Consider the following 16,977-nt stretch of genomic DNA (forward strand, 5'->3'; position numbering starts at 1 on the left):
ATAAAATATAACAATGGTTTTCTTGTGTCCTGCAGGTTTCAGAAAACATCTTGGTGCTGAGCCAGAATCATCTGACATTAAAGAGGACATTGAGCTCCCCCAAATCAAAGAGGAGGAGCCAGAGCCCTGTCAACAGAAGCGACTTCCAATTAAAAAGGAGGAGGAAGAGCGGTCATACATTAAAGAGGAGGAAGGTATCACCTGGTGGACTGGTGAGCCCTTGAAGAACGAAGAGGCCAGCAGAGGGGCGGAGCCTCCAAGCAGCAGCAGCTCTACAAAAGGATTGAAAGAAGACATTTTCATCGCTCTTTCAGACAGAAATGATGCCACGTCACACTCACCTTACAATGATGACTGTCATAAGAAATTTCACAGTGGTGAAAAACCTTTTTCCTGCTCAGTTTGTGGTCAAGGATTCCGTTGCAAGGCCAACTTAAAAGTACACACAAGAACCCACACTGGAGAAAAACCTTTTTCCTGCTCAGTTTGTGGTCGAGGATGCACTTACAAGTACACTTTAAAAATACATGAAAGAACCCACACTGGAGAAAAACCTTTTTCCTGCTCAGTTTGTGGGCAAGGATTCACTCAAAAGCATAACTTGAAAGTACACCAAGTAATCCACACTGGAGAAAAACCTTTTTCCTGCTCGGTTTGTGGTCAAGGATTCCGTTGCAAAGCCGACTTAAAAGTACACACAAGAAACCATACCGGAGAAAAACCTTTCTCCTGCTCAGTTTGTGGTCAAGGCTTCACTCACAAGTACACCTTAAAAATACACGAAAGAACCCACACCGGAGAAAAACCTTTTTTATGCTCAGTTTGTGGTCAAGGATTCAGTTGCAAGACCAGCTTAAAAGTACACACAAGAACCCACACTGGAGAAAAACCTTTTTCCTGCTCAGTTTGTGGTCAAGGATTCAGATGCAAGACTAGCTTAAAAGTACACACTAGAATTCACACCGGAGAAAACCCTTTTCCTTGCTCAGTTTGTGGTCAAGGATTCAGATTCAAGACCAACTTAAAGGTACACGAACGAACCCACACCGGAGAAAAACCTTTTTTCTGCTCAGTTTGTTGTGAAAGATTCACTGTCAAGGGAAACTTAAAAAGACACGAAAGAACCCACACTGGAGAAAAACCTTTTTCCTGCTCAATTTGTTGTAAAGGATTCACTGTCAAGGAAAATTTAAAAAGACATGAAAGAACCCACACCGGAGAAAAACCTTTTTCCTGCTCAGTTTGTTGTAAAAGATTCACTGCCAAGGAAAAATTAAAAAGACACGAAAGAACCCACACCTGAGAAAAACCTGCTCAATATGTGGTCAAGGATTCACTCTGAAGGATCGGATGAAGAGACACGTGTGTGTTTGTGCAAGAAGCAGTGGCCAATGATTGTTTTGCCTGTCATTCATGCTAGCTTCGTCGGATTTTGCACGCAGGACGAGTGTATCCTGTAAGAGCTCCCTCAAAACCGTTATCCAATCTTATGATGTGAATCCACACTATTGCATTGAATAATGTAATTAAACAAACATGGAACATTATTATACATTGTTCAATATTGCAAAAAAATACTGGCTCACAAAATAGTTTTTTTGTGGAGGGATTTATGTATACTGTATATAATTCTTAAAAATAGTATTACTAATCGTGATTGACAGTGACATATCATGACGGAATATTCGGGCCAGATAAAGAAAAATTTCCAAACCCGGACGTTTGAAGTAACTTCCTGAAGGGAACAGAAGACACGGCAGACTTTATCCACAGCGAGCATAGCAGCAGCAGCAGCGATATCGGTGCTATTTCCACCGAAAGTAGCCATTCAGGATCGCTCTTTCGTGACTCATACGATGGCATATTAGGTTATGGGACAGCTCCCACGTATCTAAATATGGTAAAGCTTGCCCAGATCTAGCTAAATAAATCTGTTATTATTAGTGCTGTCAAATTTATCGCGTTAAAATATTTGGCGGAATGACCCGCTCATGCATTGCCTCAAACAGATTATAATGATGCCGTTTTTTGCACATTGAGAGCGAAGAGGCAGAGATCGGCGAGTGGACACAGGCGTTCATTGGACCGTGCCGTTTATTGGCATAAGCTTCGGCAACGCCTTCACAACAAACACAAGAATTATTCAGTGAAAGCACAACAAAAATAATGTTCCTATCTCTCAAAAAAAATATTGACAAAAAGAAAAGCGCTTCAATCTGTATTATTGAGGCCCTATTCTCACACGGTTAAACAACAATGCAAAGAAAACTGGCATTCCCAATCAAAATAGCTATGCAAAATACACATAAAACTTACTCAGACTTTGGTCAAACTATTTAAACATTTCGTTTAACTCAACAAATACACTGGATGGCAATATTTAGTCACAATATACAAACTATCAGCGGTCTCGTACGTTGTGAAGCCAGCACTCAAATGACCGTGAAGTACAAAGGAATGGATGGACCCAGTAAAGAGGGAACTACGCTGTCAGTCGAGGAACAACACACACTCATTGGCTTGATTTCTAAGTGATTTAAAACTTGCCATTGACACCTTGTGGTATATTTCAGTCACTACCTTACATAGTCAAAGACACTGTGGAAGAACGGCAGGGAGCCCATGTGACGCCACTACTTGGCGACGTCAACAATGGCGAGCAAATAGTTTATTTTTTGATTGAAAATTTTACAAATTTTATTTAAACGAAAACATTAAGAGGGGTTTTAATATAAAATTACTATAACTTGTACTAACAATTATCTTTTAAGAACTATAAGTCTTTCTATCCGTGGATCCTTTTAACAGAAAGAATGTTAATCATGTTAATGCCATCTTGTGGATTTATCGTTATAATAAACAAATACAGTAATTATGTACAGTATGCTGAATGTATATATCCGTCTTGTGTCTTATCTTTCCATTCCAACAATAATTTACAGGAAAAATGACATTTTAGAGATGGTTTGAATTGCAATTAATTATGATTAATTAATTTTTATGCTGTGATTAACTTGATTAAAAAATTTTAATCATTTGACAACTCTAGTTATTATAAAACCATAAATTGTAAGCAACATTGTCATATTTTGATGACTGTTTAATTTATTCTTTTGGTATGTAAGATATTATAATTATATTACATTCTGAAACAATACTTAATAGCCCACAATAATAATGATTATGACAATGATTACAGATTTATGTTGACCAAAATCTGGATAAAACTGAATTTACAGCATCAGCTTTCACTGTCAAATTGTGACAACACAGAAAGCTAAGCTATACCAAGCAAACAATGGCACACATCAAAGAACATAAATTTAGTAACCTGGCACACAGTTTGGATAGCAACAGATGAGCGTAACTTTGAAAAATGATCATCGCTAATGGCTGAGAGGCAGTTTAGAGTGGAAAAAATATATTTACTCCTTTTTCTGTAGCACTGAGTGTCTTTGCACAAAGTTAATCATAATTATCAAAATACAAAGGTAACTAGTGTTGGTGTTGGCTCTCGACCTCGTACTCACAACGCTGTGCATTCGTTTTCTGTTCTGGAGGCTTTAATAAAAAGTTGAGACAAACACTTTTAAGTTTTAGGGTGGAGTCAAAAAATAAAAGCTTTGATGAATGCGGCACACACATTTCAGAATCTGACTCCAGTATATACCTCACATTTTACAATCTAGTAGGTTACTTTAGTCATTCAAACCATAACTCAACAAGGAAGAGTTCTGGGGGTTGTCTGTGACTTCCCCTTATTTGATTATCAAAGACATGAGTAGACTAAGGGGGGGATCGTGTTACACCTCTGTGGTCTTCAAAGATAACTGTGCTTACTTTTATGACACCAAATGGTACATGTTACAACTAACCAGAATGTGAATGCATGATTGCTTTGACTAAGAATAAAAGGCTACATAATCCATTCATTCATTCATTTTCCAAGCTGCTTTCCTCACGAGGGTCGCGGAGGTGCTGGAGCCTATCCCAGCTAAATACGGTCAGGAGGCAGAGTACACCCTGAATTGGTTGACAGCCAATCGCAGGGCAATAATTCATACAAGTAAACATAGAAATATGAGTATATAACACTATATTTAAAAAAAATGTTTGCAATTACAAATGCTTTGGTAGTAATACCTTCATTTATTTGCAATGAAAAACACAAAAGAGAATGGATTTAAAAAAAATTTTTTTTTATCTTTATCATTTTACACCAAACTCCAAAAATGGGTCGGACAAAATTATTGGCACCCTTTGAAAAATCATGTGATGCTTGTGTAATTATCAGCACCTGTTACCTGTGGCACATAACAGGTGGTGGCAATAACTAAATCACACTTGCAGCCAGTTAAAATGGATTAAAGGTGACCCAACCTCTGTCCTGTGTCCTTGTGTGTACCACAATGAGCATGGAGAAAAGAAAGCAGACCAAAGAACTGTCTGAGGACTTGAGAAGCAATATTGTCAGGAAGCATGGGCAATCTCAAGGCTACAAGTCCATCTCCAACGAGCTGAATGTTCCTGTGTCTACCGTGTCATCATTAAGTGTAAAGCCCATGGTTCTGTGGCTAACCTCCCTAGATGTGGACGGAAAAGAACATTTGACGAGCGATTTCAGCGAAATAATGCGCGGGTGTCAACCCGTACAATCCGTCGGTGTCTGAATGAAAATAGACTTTATGGTAGGATACCCAGGAAGACCCCACTTCTGACCCAGAGACATAAAATAGCCAGGATTAAGTTTGCCAAAACTTACCTGAGGAAGCCAAAAGTGTTTTGGAAGAATGTTCTCTGGTCAGATGAGATGGGTTTTTTTGGGGGGGCCATCAGCATAGAAAAAACGAGGCCTTCAAAGAAAAAAACACGGTCCCCACAGTCAAACATGCCGGCGGTTCCCTGATGTTTTGGGGTTGCTTTGCTAGGTCTGGCACTGGACTGGTTGACCGTGTGCATGGCATTATGAAGTCTGAAGACTAACAACAAATTTTGCAGCATCATGTAGGGCTCAGTGTGAGAAAGCTGGGTCTTCCTCAAAGGTCATGGGTTTTCCAGCAGGACAATGACCCAAAACACACTTCAAAAAGCACTAGAAAATGGTTTGAGAGAACGCACTGGAGACTTCTAAAGTGGCCAGCAATGACTCCAGACCTGAATCCCATAGAACACCTGTGGAGAGATCCGTAAATGGCACCCTTCAAATATCAGAGACCTGGAGCAGTTTGCCAAAGAAGAATGGTCTAAAATTCCAGCTGAGCATTGTGAGAAACTCATTGATGGATACTGGAAGCGGTTGTTCGCAGTTATTTTGCCTAAAAGTTGTGCTAGCAAGTATTAGGCTGAGGGTGCATACACTTTTGTCCAGCCCATTTTTGGAGTTTTGTGTAAAGTGATAATGATTAAAAAAATGTTTATTCTCTTTTGTGTTTTTTTCATTGCAAGCAAGATAAATGAAGATATTACTCCCAAAGCATTTGTAATTGCAATCATTTTCTGGAAGAAATTGTGCATTATCTGACAGAATTGCAGGGGTGCCAATACTTTATGAAGATTTCATCAAAATTAGCTTAATTTATTTCTCCTAAGTCCTCCTCATCTGATGTCGCAGACGGAAGAGATTCAGCATCTGAGGCCTCAGGATCTCTTCAGTCGTCATCGCTGGACTCCGCATCACTTGTGTCATCATCTGACTCGACCCACTCTCTTGATTTCGGGAAACTGGGTGGCGACTGACTTGCAACGCATTTTTCTGCATGTAGAGCGTTTTCTGCTTCATCTTTAAAGTTTGACATATTGGGGGGGGGAATCACAGTTTGATAAAAATATAGGATGAAATCGTAATTTGGAGTTGATTGGAGAGCTTTAAATTTTTCTTACCATTATCAGCAGTTCTTGATTAAATTGGCTCAATCCCAGAAATGTCCAAATCTTTTTGGCAATCCTATGATGCCTCAAACGAAGCAGCATCAATCCAAAGTGACCTCTTCAAATAGGCAGACCTTGGTATTGATGCTGGAGTACGATAGTCATGGTTTTGATAAGATGTACAGTGCCCTCCATAATTATTGGCACCCCTGGTTAAGATTTGTTTTTTAGCGTCTAATAATTTTTTTTTTCAAATAATATGGGACTTTAATGGAAAAACAGAGAAAAATCCAACCTTCAATACAAGAGCATTTATTCAGTGGGGAAAAAATCCCACATAAAGAAATAATTATTTGACATCAAATAATGTGTGTCATAATCATTAGCACCCCTAGTGTTAATACTTTGTACAACCCCCTTTTGCCAACAAAACAAGGTCTTGGGACTGAGATGGCCATGGGAGGAGCTTGATTTTGTGTCTGGTGAACCATTTCTGTGTAGATTTGGCCATATGTTTAGGGTCATTGTCTTGCTGAAAGACCCAGTGACGACCCATTTTCAGCTTTGGGGCAGAGGGCAACAGATTTTGATTTAAAATGTCCTGGTATTTCAAAGCATTCATGATACCATGCACCCTAATAAGGTTCCCAGGGCCATTAGAAGCGAAACAGCCCCACAGCATTACTGACCCACCCCCATACTTCACAGTGGATATGAGGTGCTTTTCAGCATGCGCATCTTTCGTTGCACGCCAGGCCCACTTAGAGTGTTTGTTGCCAAAAAGCTCAATCTTCGGTCCCAGGCTTTGTGTGCTTTGGTCAGATGAGTCCAAGATTGAGCTTTTTGGCAAAGACATTTTAGTACAAGTTATTATAATTTGATATTGAAACCCCTCTTGATGTTTTCGTTTTTATATAATTTGTAAAATTATTTTTACTTGTAGGTCGCCATTGTTGATGACGTCGCAGGGCGGTGATGTCATAGGGCCATGCTACCAGAATTCCACCTGTCACTCTTTAATTATGTAAGGTAGAGATTTGAATATGCCACAAGGTGTCAATGGCGTGTTTTACATTAATTAGGGATCAAACCAATGAGTGTGTTTTTTTCCCTTGACTGACGCTGTAGTTTCTTTAATCCACAGTGGGAGAGAGAAAGGAGAGTGGACATAGGCATTCAGATTTGTAGCCCAGACCGCGCCGTTTATTGGCATAAGCTTCGGCAACTCTTTCACAACACACATAAGTATCATATAGTGAAAATACTACAAAACTAATACTCATATCTCTCAAAAAATGTCCCAAGAAGGAAAGTGCTTCAATCTGTATTAGTGAGGCACTATTCTCACACAGTTAACACAACAATGCAAAGAGAACTGGCTTTCACAATCAAAATAGATGCGCAAAATACACGTAAAACTTAATCAGACTTTGGTCAAACTATATTTAAACTAGGGCTGTCAAACGATTAAATTTTTTTAATCGAGTTAATTACAGTTTAAAAATTAATTAATGCTAATTAATCGCAATTCAAACCATCTATAAAATATGCCATATTTTTCTGTCAATTATTGTTGGAATGGAAAGATAAGACACAAGACGGATATATATATTCAACATACAGTACATAAGTACTGTATTTGTTTATTATAACAATAAATCAACAAGATGGCATTAACATTATTAACATTCTCTTAAACCGATCCATGGATAGAAAGACTTGTAGTTCTTACAAGATAAACGTTAGTACAAGTTATAGACATTTTATATTAAACCCCTTCTTAATGTTTTCGTTTTATTAAAATTTGTAAAACTGTCAATCAAAAAATAAACTAGTAGCTCGCCATTGGTGATGTCAATAATTACACCATGCTCACTCATTGTGCTTAAACCCATAAAATCATTTGGACCCAAGCGCCAGCAGAGGGCGCCAAACACTAAAAAACTAGTAACAAGCGGACATTACACTGCTGTCATTTTAATCTGTTTGAGCAGGGCATGTGCGTGAATTTTGTCAAATATTTTAACATGATTAATTTAAAAAATTAATTAACGCCCATTAACGCGATAATTTTGACAGCCCTAATTTAAACATTTTAGCAACTCCATTAGCTCAACAAATACACTGGATGGCAATATTTAGTCACAATACACAAACTATGATGCGAGGAGCTATTTTCAGGAGTCTTGTGATGACAACATTCAAATGAACATGAATCACAATAGACCTAGTCTAAAAAAACCCCAAAAAAACAGGGAGCTACGGCGTCAGTCGAGGGACAAAACACACTCATTAGCATGATGTCTTATTAATGTAAAACTCGCCATTGACACCTTGTGTGGTCTATTTAAATCACTACCCTACATAGTTAGAGTGACACGGCAGTGTGGCCCTGGGACGTCACCGCCCTGCGACATCAACAGCAATGGCGAGGTGCTAGTTTGTTTTTTTAATTTAAATTTTACAAAATGTATTAAAATGAAAACATCAAGATGGGTTTTAATATCAAATTATTATTACTTGTACTAACATTTATCTTTTAAGAACTACATGTCTTTTTTATCTGCGGTTCCCTTTAAGGCTGTGCAATTGAGCAATTACTTGAAAGGGGTGCATAAAAAAACAAATAGCAGTGTCTGCTGCTGACTTTACAAACTTGAAACTATTTTGTTAGGTAGTCACATTGGATTATTTTGACCAATACCACTTTTTTTTTTTTTTTTTTTTTTAAACAAAAGTTGCAGTGTGCTACCTTAAAAAAAGAAAAGTTGAGGTGTGGCTAGGACTGGTGGGATCAAAGAAATGGGTGTTGAGAAGAAGATCAGCAGATCATGTGGCCTGTACACAAAGTAGTTGACCACAATATTGGTTCGAGTCAAGGGTGAAAGTAGGTCAGAATGGTCCTGTCTGCCGTTCCTGTCAAAGATTTGGGGCCGGAACAGTGCTTTCATCCCGACAATATGATGGACGGCAATTTTTGACGCAGGTAACTGCATTGGCAAGACACCGGTGGTGGCTCCGTTGTACAATTAGCGTCTTTAGCGGAGCAAATTGAAACTCCGCTCACCATTTTGACGGTGGTCTCTAGGTCCACATTTTCAATCCTTGGTTCTTGCTCAGTAGTTGTTGTCGCCTTTGAAAACTTACGTTTAAAAGAAAAATTACGTATATCCATCTTGCCTTTTCGGTCCATGGGTGGTTTTGGCTAAGCAAACCAAATGACTGTCTAAGGTGCTCGTCACATAATCTTTTCTAAAAATAATTTTGACCCATTACAAAAATATCTTTTTTTGTTCATTTCATTCATTTTTGTTTTTTGTTTTATTGCTTTACAATTTTTATAGCCAATATTTTACCGGAAAATTCTTAATTTTAAAATCATATACTGTATAGAAAAGTCAATTACATGCAATGACATTTTTCGGCCACCAGGATGGGCCTGCCCCCCCCTGAAAATCTGCTTATCTCTCGGCCTATCTGAGTCTGATAAGTCGTGTTGATGTGCGCATGCGTGCAGCAAAGTAACCTGGACTCTGTTGTCTGTTCAATTGGCTGACAGACTGACATGTGATCAGTATGTATTTTATTTGCTCTGATGGGAAAGTTCAGAACATCTTCCATATTATGAGCACATTTGGACTTTTCCCCCCTCTTATGTTAGGCTACTGATTTAATTCAGTCTAATTTTAAAAAGTCATTGTTTGGATTATTGATAAAATATTCCATTGAAATGTGCAAACGCTATTTACATAAAACACAGAGGGGTGGAGAGGTTGTCCCGTGGCTGGGCTCACTGAGACAGCCATTGTCGGCATCTTTGGCAAAAAATAAAGTCAATATGCAGAATAAAGAGCAAAAATGTAGTGACTCTAGTGTAGCACAAAGTAGCCGAGTAAGATTTTAAGATAAAATAGTAAGATAAAATTTTTCTCCAAAGAAAGGTTTGGTCCCAAAATTTTGTCCAAAAGTATAGGTAAAAGAGTAAATATCATACATCAATACCCGCTGATGACCCAGAGAGAAAAAGAACTCATTGACAGCGCCGGACAAGCCCTCCCAGTTCAAAACGATAGGACGTCTGTGTGAGTTTTGGCACTGCCCCTACTAACTGCGGCGCCGCACGCATGTAGGTAAATATAATTGATTTTATATTTGTCTTTTCAAACTACTGTATTGCCTTAGATATAAAAGGATATCGTTTATTTTCCTCTGCTATTCCACAAAGTGCCACATGGTGGCACACCCGTACTTTCCAAACCTAAAATCTTTGTGTTTTTGCTGTTTTCTGTATTTACTTTTATATTAGTGTTTTAGTTAATTTAAAAAAAGTCAATAAATTCATATATACATACATATACATACATATATATATATATATATATATACACTGTATATATAAACATATATATATATAGTGCACATCATAATCAAGTACACCCTCTTTGGAAAGCATCATCTCTATTCTTACCAGCAGTGTTTTTACAATTTCAACATAACTGAGTTTCATGCAATCTATGACGTACTTGTACCATGAAACATAGGTTGTTAATTGAACTTAGAACAAACAAAAAAAAATTTTTTTTATAAAAATTGGTTGGTGCAAAATTGAATACATCGCTCACAAATGCTGCCTTTTTGATTATTTTTATGCCCTCCTTGACCTTTAAAGTTCGTACGACACCAAAAAGCATGTTTTATTCATATTTCACACAGTGTTTTATGCTCCTGAATGAAATGGACCGTTTGGATATGTGTGGAAGAGATCGTTTTAAATATTCAATTTTTGAATCCCGCGGCATGAAAATGAGTAACTTCCAGCTCCAGTCTCGGGTTTAGGACGAATGTGAACGCGACGTCACCCAGGTCAGCCTCTCACAATACAGCATTGCTTTATAGCTTACAGATGGACTGCGGATTCAGCTGATTTTGCGGATTAATTTGTTTATTTTTTGAATCACGCCAGCCAAAAGGCTGCAGGCTTTTGTAGCTGCACCAGGGAGAGGCGTGTAAGCCTTTTTGGCTTTCGGAAAGTTCCCGTTCACCCCGAGATCGGCCAAGACAAGTGTGCGACAACTGTGGGACCATTAGACATACGAGGAAGTGAGTAAACATCGTGTTTTGTACTATGTCAAATACGTCGGCCGGTTTGTCGGGCGGTCATTGACCAGCTGCTTCCCCGCAAACATGCTCTCCTGCAGCAGGGGAACGACAAGCTGTAACATGCTCGCCGCCGGGGGGTTGCCGATCGGTGAGGACAATCGACAACCTCGCCGCCGTGTTACATGATCTAGGGTAGTTTTGTGTGATTTGATCTCCTTTCATTGTCATCTCTCACTGAAATAGTTAGTGGCATGAAACCCACTAATTGTCCCCTAGATGTAATTCCAGCTAGGCTTATGAATGAAGTCTTTAGTTGCCTTGAATCAAGTCTGCTGGCGCTTATGAATACCTCTCTCAGTTCCGGTTCTGTCCCAGCTGCCTTCAAACAGGCTGTAGTCAGATCCCTTCTTAAAAAACCCCATCTCGACTCCTCTGTGCTGTCCAATTTTAGACCCGTCTCCCACTTGTCTTTCCTCTCCAAAGTTTTAGAAAAAGTTGCTTTTATTCAATTGTAAATATTTTTAGAGACAAACTCCATTCATTTCAATCAGGCTTCAGGTCCAGACACAACACTGACTCAGTACTGTTAAAAGTGCACAACGACATTGCCCTTTCTGTGGATAATGGAAACCCAGCTATCCTTGTTTTAATAGACCTCAAAGCAGCATTTGATACAGTCGACCATACAGTCCTTGTATATGGCTTAGAACACTTCATAGGTATCTGTGGTAATGCTCTACAATAGTTTAAATCATACCTGTTAAATCGTACCTGGAACATAGGACCTTCTCGGTAATGATTGGGGAATTTTCCTCCTCACAAACTTCTTTGTCTTGCAGGGTGCCACAAAGCTCTATTTTAGGGCTTGTTCTCTTTGCACTTTATCTCCTACCTTTAGGACCAATTATAATAAAACATAATATCTCCTTTCATTTTTATGCTGATGACCTGCAGCTGTAGCTGTCCCTGAGACCCATTCGTTCATTCGCTGCCATCCCTCCCACTTCAAACGGATTGAACGTATATGGCCAGTAGCGGCAGCCAATGAGGTAATTTTGGGCCATTTAAGGTAGGCCTGAACGATATTGGAAAAAACTATCATTTCGATTTTTGGGGAGTTTGCGATATTATATTGCGATATAAAAACGGGAAAATTTTCACCAAATAACTTGAATGGCTCCGTTCGGGAAAGCTGCACTGTTGACGAAGAAAAACAGTTTGGTTGCGCTGCCTAGCAGGTGGGAGAATGAGACACTGTGGTGCTGTATGAGCATGAAGCAGAAAAACATGAATGTACCGTAATTTCCCGAATGTAACGCGCACTTTTTTTCCCCAAAATCAACTTGTAAACTCATGGTGCGCATTATAAACGGGTACATGGATGGAGACAGAAATATATATGTATTACATATATATATAAACCGATTTTTTATTCATTGACACGGCCACGTTGTGTTGAAGAAACGTATGCGGCGACCCGTTGCCGACCATTACGGTACGTGACGTCACCGTTTTGTTTCGGTAATACTTCACTCTAATCGGCCGAATGATTTCGTCTGTGTTAAATTCTGCTTTTTTCACTCTTCATAAAGCACAGAATTTGGTTTCTTGAACTCATTTGAGTCGACGTTTATTGCAGCTCCGCAATTCGGACCATAACAAATGTAAGGACACACACTTCCTGTGTCCGTCAACTATATCGGTCCCTCGGGAAACTCAAACCCAAATAACAATAGTTCCTTTTGTGACTGTCATGTTGACAGCTATGAGTTCTCACGGATTTCTGACTTACGTTCTCACTTTCATTTTACCGTATCAATCCATGGAAGAAACATTTATTCATCATGAGGTAACGAGCAAGTTATACAGCAGCCTTTAAAAGAAAAGTCACATCTGTTTTGTTTTCTCCTAGATTCTGTTAAGTTGGAGAAGTTGTCAAATCATATTATTACCGTAAATATTGTCAGTTTACGGTAATGTTTTGAACTACCAATGTGCTATGCTTGTGCTGTGTTTCACCAGTCAGTAAAATGACATCTCTGTATCTGTACACAAGCTCTGTTTTCTTCTAAAATTAGGGTGCGCGTTATAAACGGGTACAATAATTTTCCCTAGATTTTACAAGTAAATTTGGGGTGCGCATTATACACGGGTGCGCCTTATATTCGGGAAATTACGGTATGTTGTTTTTAAATTCCAATCCTCTGAAAAATGGCACCATCGGCCCTAATTTTTATTACTCAGTTTAATCCAGGATCTGCACACTTGCTGCGTTCATGAAGTAAAACAAAAGTTTAAATGTTGAAAACAAGAAAAAAAATTGCACGTCCTATGATGTGACTATTGTGCTTGCGCACATTGCGATGGCGATGTTCAAACGATATATTGTGCAGGCTTAATTTAAGGTCATTTACCTGTTGATTTTCAGTTACTTCCTTTTGACTTTGGGGTATTTTATGGGTCTCTTCCTGTTTATTTTGAGTTACAGAACAGGAAATAACCTCGGAATCATCCAAATGAATAGGCAGTGACTCAACCTCAACAGAAAATGACCTGTAAATGCCCTAAAATGAACAGCAAGTGACCTGTAAATGCCCTGAAAATCGGACAGAATGACTGTGAATGATCTGGTTTCGAATGAACGAACGTTCCCAGTCTAAATGGATTGGGCGTCGAGCACCGTCAATGCAGCCTTAGAGTTAACTGAGACACTATTATGGTGGAAGATTTTGGTAGCAACTTGTTGGTTCATTTTTATTTATTTTTTTTCAGACATTGACACCTTTTCAAAACAATATCTCGATTCATGGCAGGTCATATCGATAACCTTTTGGGATACAAAGTATCACGATATATCACAATTTCCATATTTTGTCACACCCCTAGTAACGGGTACACGCAGGTCCGTTGTGGAGTGTGGAAACTTCCCTGCCGATTCCTTCACGTAGGTGCGCTAGCGGCTGTACTGTCGGCTCGAGCTTTGTAGCGCAGTGGTTCGTGTCCCTACCTGCCGAGTGAAAGCGTAGTGTGCGTGCGCGTTCGTGTCCCAGCCTAGTCAGAGGTGGGAGTAGGGCAGCGCTGACACACTGGTTGCAGATGCCTAATACTAGACTGTTCTCAACGGACAAAGGCAGTCTGAATGTGCATGGCAAAAAAACAGCCCACCTGATCCAGAGTGAGGTTTTTATCGACACCTTTTTCTTGTGTGCATTGCCTTACGCCACTGACACTGACATTCTCCTGTTTCAATAATCTATTCTTTTACCACCATATGCCCTGACTTTCTTATATATCATATCCACTTGTTGTCTTACATATCTGACCGTTCTTGGGGGTAATTTACATTGCTATTTTTGTGTAGTGATCGCAAATGCTACTCACTGACAACCAACGAAAACTTTTAATTTTTTCATTAAAGGGTATGAAAACACTAAGGGGCTGTGAGATATCAATAGAACCGTTATGTGGCAAGATAACAAATATTAATAAAGTTAACAAAAAAATAAATCGCATTCATGAGCAATTATCGAAAATAGATCGAAAATTACGAACATTTCCGAAAGTATTCTGGAAACAGCCGAATGGGGCGGAGACGTCATACCAAGGAAACAAAAGGTCGAGGCAGGTGCCATCGTTGTTTATCGCTATGTGGTCTACAAATAGCCATTTGTTGCAATGGAGTACCCATTAGTTCCCGAACGCGAGAAAAAGAGCTGGACTACGCAGACAATGAGTAAAGTTCGTCCGTGCTAAGAGGGCTAATTTTGCAGACCCAGCCTCCGGCACGGTCTTATGTGGTGCGCATTTTACACCTGAAAGCTATTCGAACTATGGACAAATGAAATCAGGTTTTGCCAAGAAATTGCTGATGAAAGCAGCCACCATACACGCGCAGCCACCTAAATGTCCCGCGATATCAAGAGAGAGGAGGACTGGCTCTGATGAGACAACCCCAGGCTAACCAAAGGAGCGGAGCAGCCAAGCACGAAATGGCCAGAGTGAGTACTCTTTTATAATAAAAACATAACACGCATTGGATATAGGACTGGACACGTGTATAAATTATCGCTCGTAAAATATATAGAACAAATCCTCGAATCCCATTCATATTTGTGTCTGTTGGCAGAGCGAAAACCCATGATAGCACTATAAATGATAATTATTCTATACATTACATTATTTTGCGGTCACGGTGTATCAGCTTCACAAAAAGAAATGCAAAACAAACCATTCAATGTTTCTCAGCCGATGTTGCCGGTGTTTCATCAGTGTGATTGCTCCTCTCAATGATCCTTTCATTAGGCTGCATTGGCTTTCGTTTGGGCTGAAATTGATAACCCAAAAGACCAAAGAAAGGTTCATAACTCTCCTCGTCAACATTAGAAGAATGTTCGTTGCGTCGGATTCGTCGTTGCAACTAGAAACAAAATTGTCCGCTATCATCGCGGCCATTCAGTACTAAGCACTGAGCCGGTTGTTTCCTCGTAGTGACGTCACGCACACAATATGCTAGATTTCCGGGATCTCGTGGGCGGGTCCTTTCAGCTTGACAATCGATCCAAATTTCTATCATTTTCTTGGTGTTGCGACGTGTGTAATTACACGAAGTGGCATGATATGAATCCAAAAGGCATGCGTTTATGGATAAATGATGGAATATTAGCATTTCCCCAGGTGTTGTCTTACCCTTTAATAACAAATCTTAATTCTATAATTCATTTACACTCCCCCCTTCCTAAAGTTGTTTTTTTTTTACAACAGAAAAGGTAACAATGGCGGTCAAATACCATTTAATTTTTTTTCTGGTCATTCATTGTCAGACAGAAGCAGCATGACAAATCGCCACGCTAAAAAATAAGTAAAAATATCAAACTGGCTTACCTCTTCGTCCTCTGTAGGACCATGGCCCCCAACAAAATGTTTACTGCATATGAAATGTGAAGGGCTTCACCTTGCTTGCATTGAACTGGTCTTTTGAACGTCCGCGCAAGTTGATCCATTCTTCACATTTTTTTCCTCCAAGTTTTTGGTTTCGGGAAATGTATAAAGAAAGCATCCTCCATATGTCGTACTGTCTAGACTCGTTTCTACAACTTCCATAGCTGCAGTGTTGGATTGGCATGTTCTTTTTTGAAAGATTACCAGAGGAAACGAGGACCCACTTCCGCGTTACAATGGTGATGTCACTGTCTAAAAAGAGCATTCGTGCGGTACGCTATTGAGGCTGTAATTGTCGCAAAAGGCGGACCTACACCATGTTAAATTAGTTTTTGTTGATTTTTTTGAGGTGCTTCCATTATTTTATCCAACCCCTGTATCTTCTACTGTAGTTAAAATGGAGGTTTTGCATTTAGATGTGAAGAAATGAGGAAAAATAAAAATTAGCAGATTGAGGTTGGAGTACTGTATGGTGTTTTGGTTTGCCCTTATTTTGTACGTCATTGAAAAAAATATTTTTTTAAATGAAAATCAGTCTCTCGTGTACACCTTGTAAGTGTAATGCAGGAGCCTAATGGATGTTAAAGACTGTTGTGTCTTATTGTGTGCTATTGGTATGTGTCAAGCTGTCAGCTGTTTTCTTTGCATTGCACTTGTTTTAGACGTTTTAGCACCCAGCCCCCCTTAAAAATAAAAAAAAATCTGGCTCAGTGGCGACCTTTATGTCAGGGAGTTCCAGCAAGAAATTGTAGCCACTTTCACTCCAGGTCATAAGCTTAAGAAGTAAACGGCACAAAAGAAGAGGCACCAAACTTATTCCATAAATCACACATCGTATAGTGGTGCACATTATGCCAAAGCTATAAATCTCCATCTATTCTGTACAATGACAATAAAAGCTTTCTATTCTATTCGATTCTATGCGATTCTATTCTATTCTATTCGATTCTATTCTATTCTATTCTATTCTATTCTATTCTATTCTATTCTATTCTATTCTATTCTATTCTATTCTATTCTATTCTATTCTATTCTATTCTAATTCTTAGTTGGTTTGATTAAATGTATGTG

At 39.1% G+C, this 16,977-nt stretch overlaps 1 protein-coding gene across 1 annotated transcript in view; it reads left to right on the forward strand.

The window, feature by feature from the left end:
• The window catches only part of LOC130916460 (zinc finger protein 227-like), a 38,821-nt gene extending 34,744 nt beyond the window's left edge, over positions 1-4,077 (forward strand). The window contains exon 3 of the mRNA XM_057837204.1: positions 36-4,077. Within this exon, the coding sequence (XP_057693187.1) occupies positions 36-1,303 (1,268 nt within the window). The 3' untranslated portion in view covers positions 1,304-4,077. The remainder of the gene's footprint in view (positions 1-35) is intronic.
• Positions 4,078-16,977: the final 12,900 nt, after the last annotated feature.

Source organism: Corythoichthys intestinalis, chromosome 5 (genome assembly GCF_030265065.1).
Source record: "Corythoichthys intestinalis isolate RoL2023-P3 chromosome 5, ASM3026506v1, whole genome shotgun sequence".
In the NCBI taxonomy this organism is placed as follows: Eukaryota; Metazoa; Chordata; class Actinopteri; order Syngnathiformes; family Syngnathidae; genus Corythoichthys; species Corythoichthys intestinalis.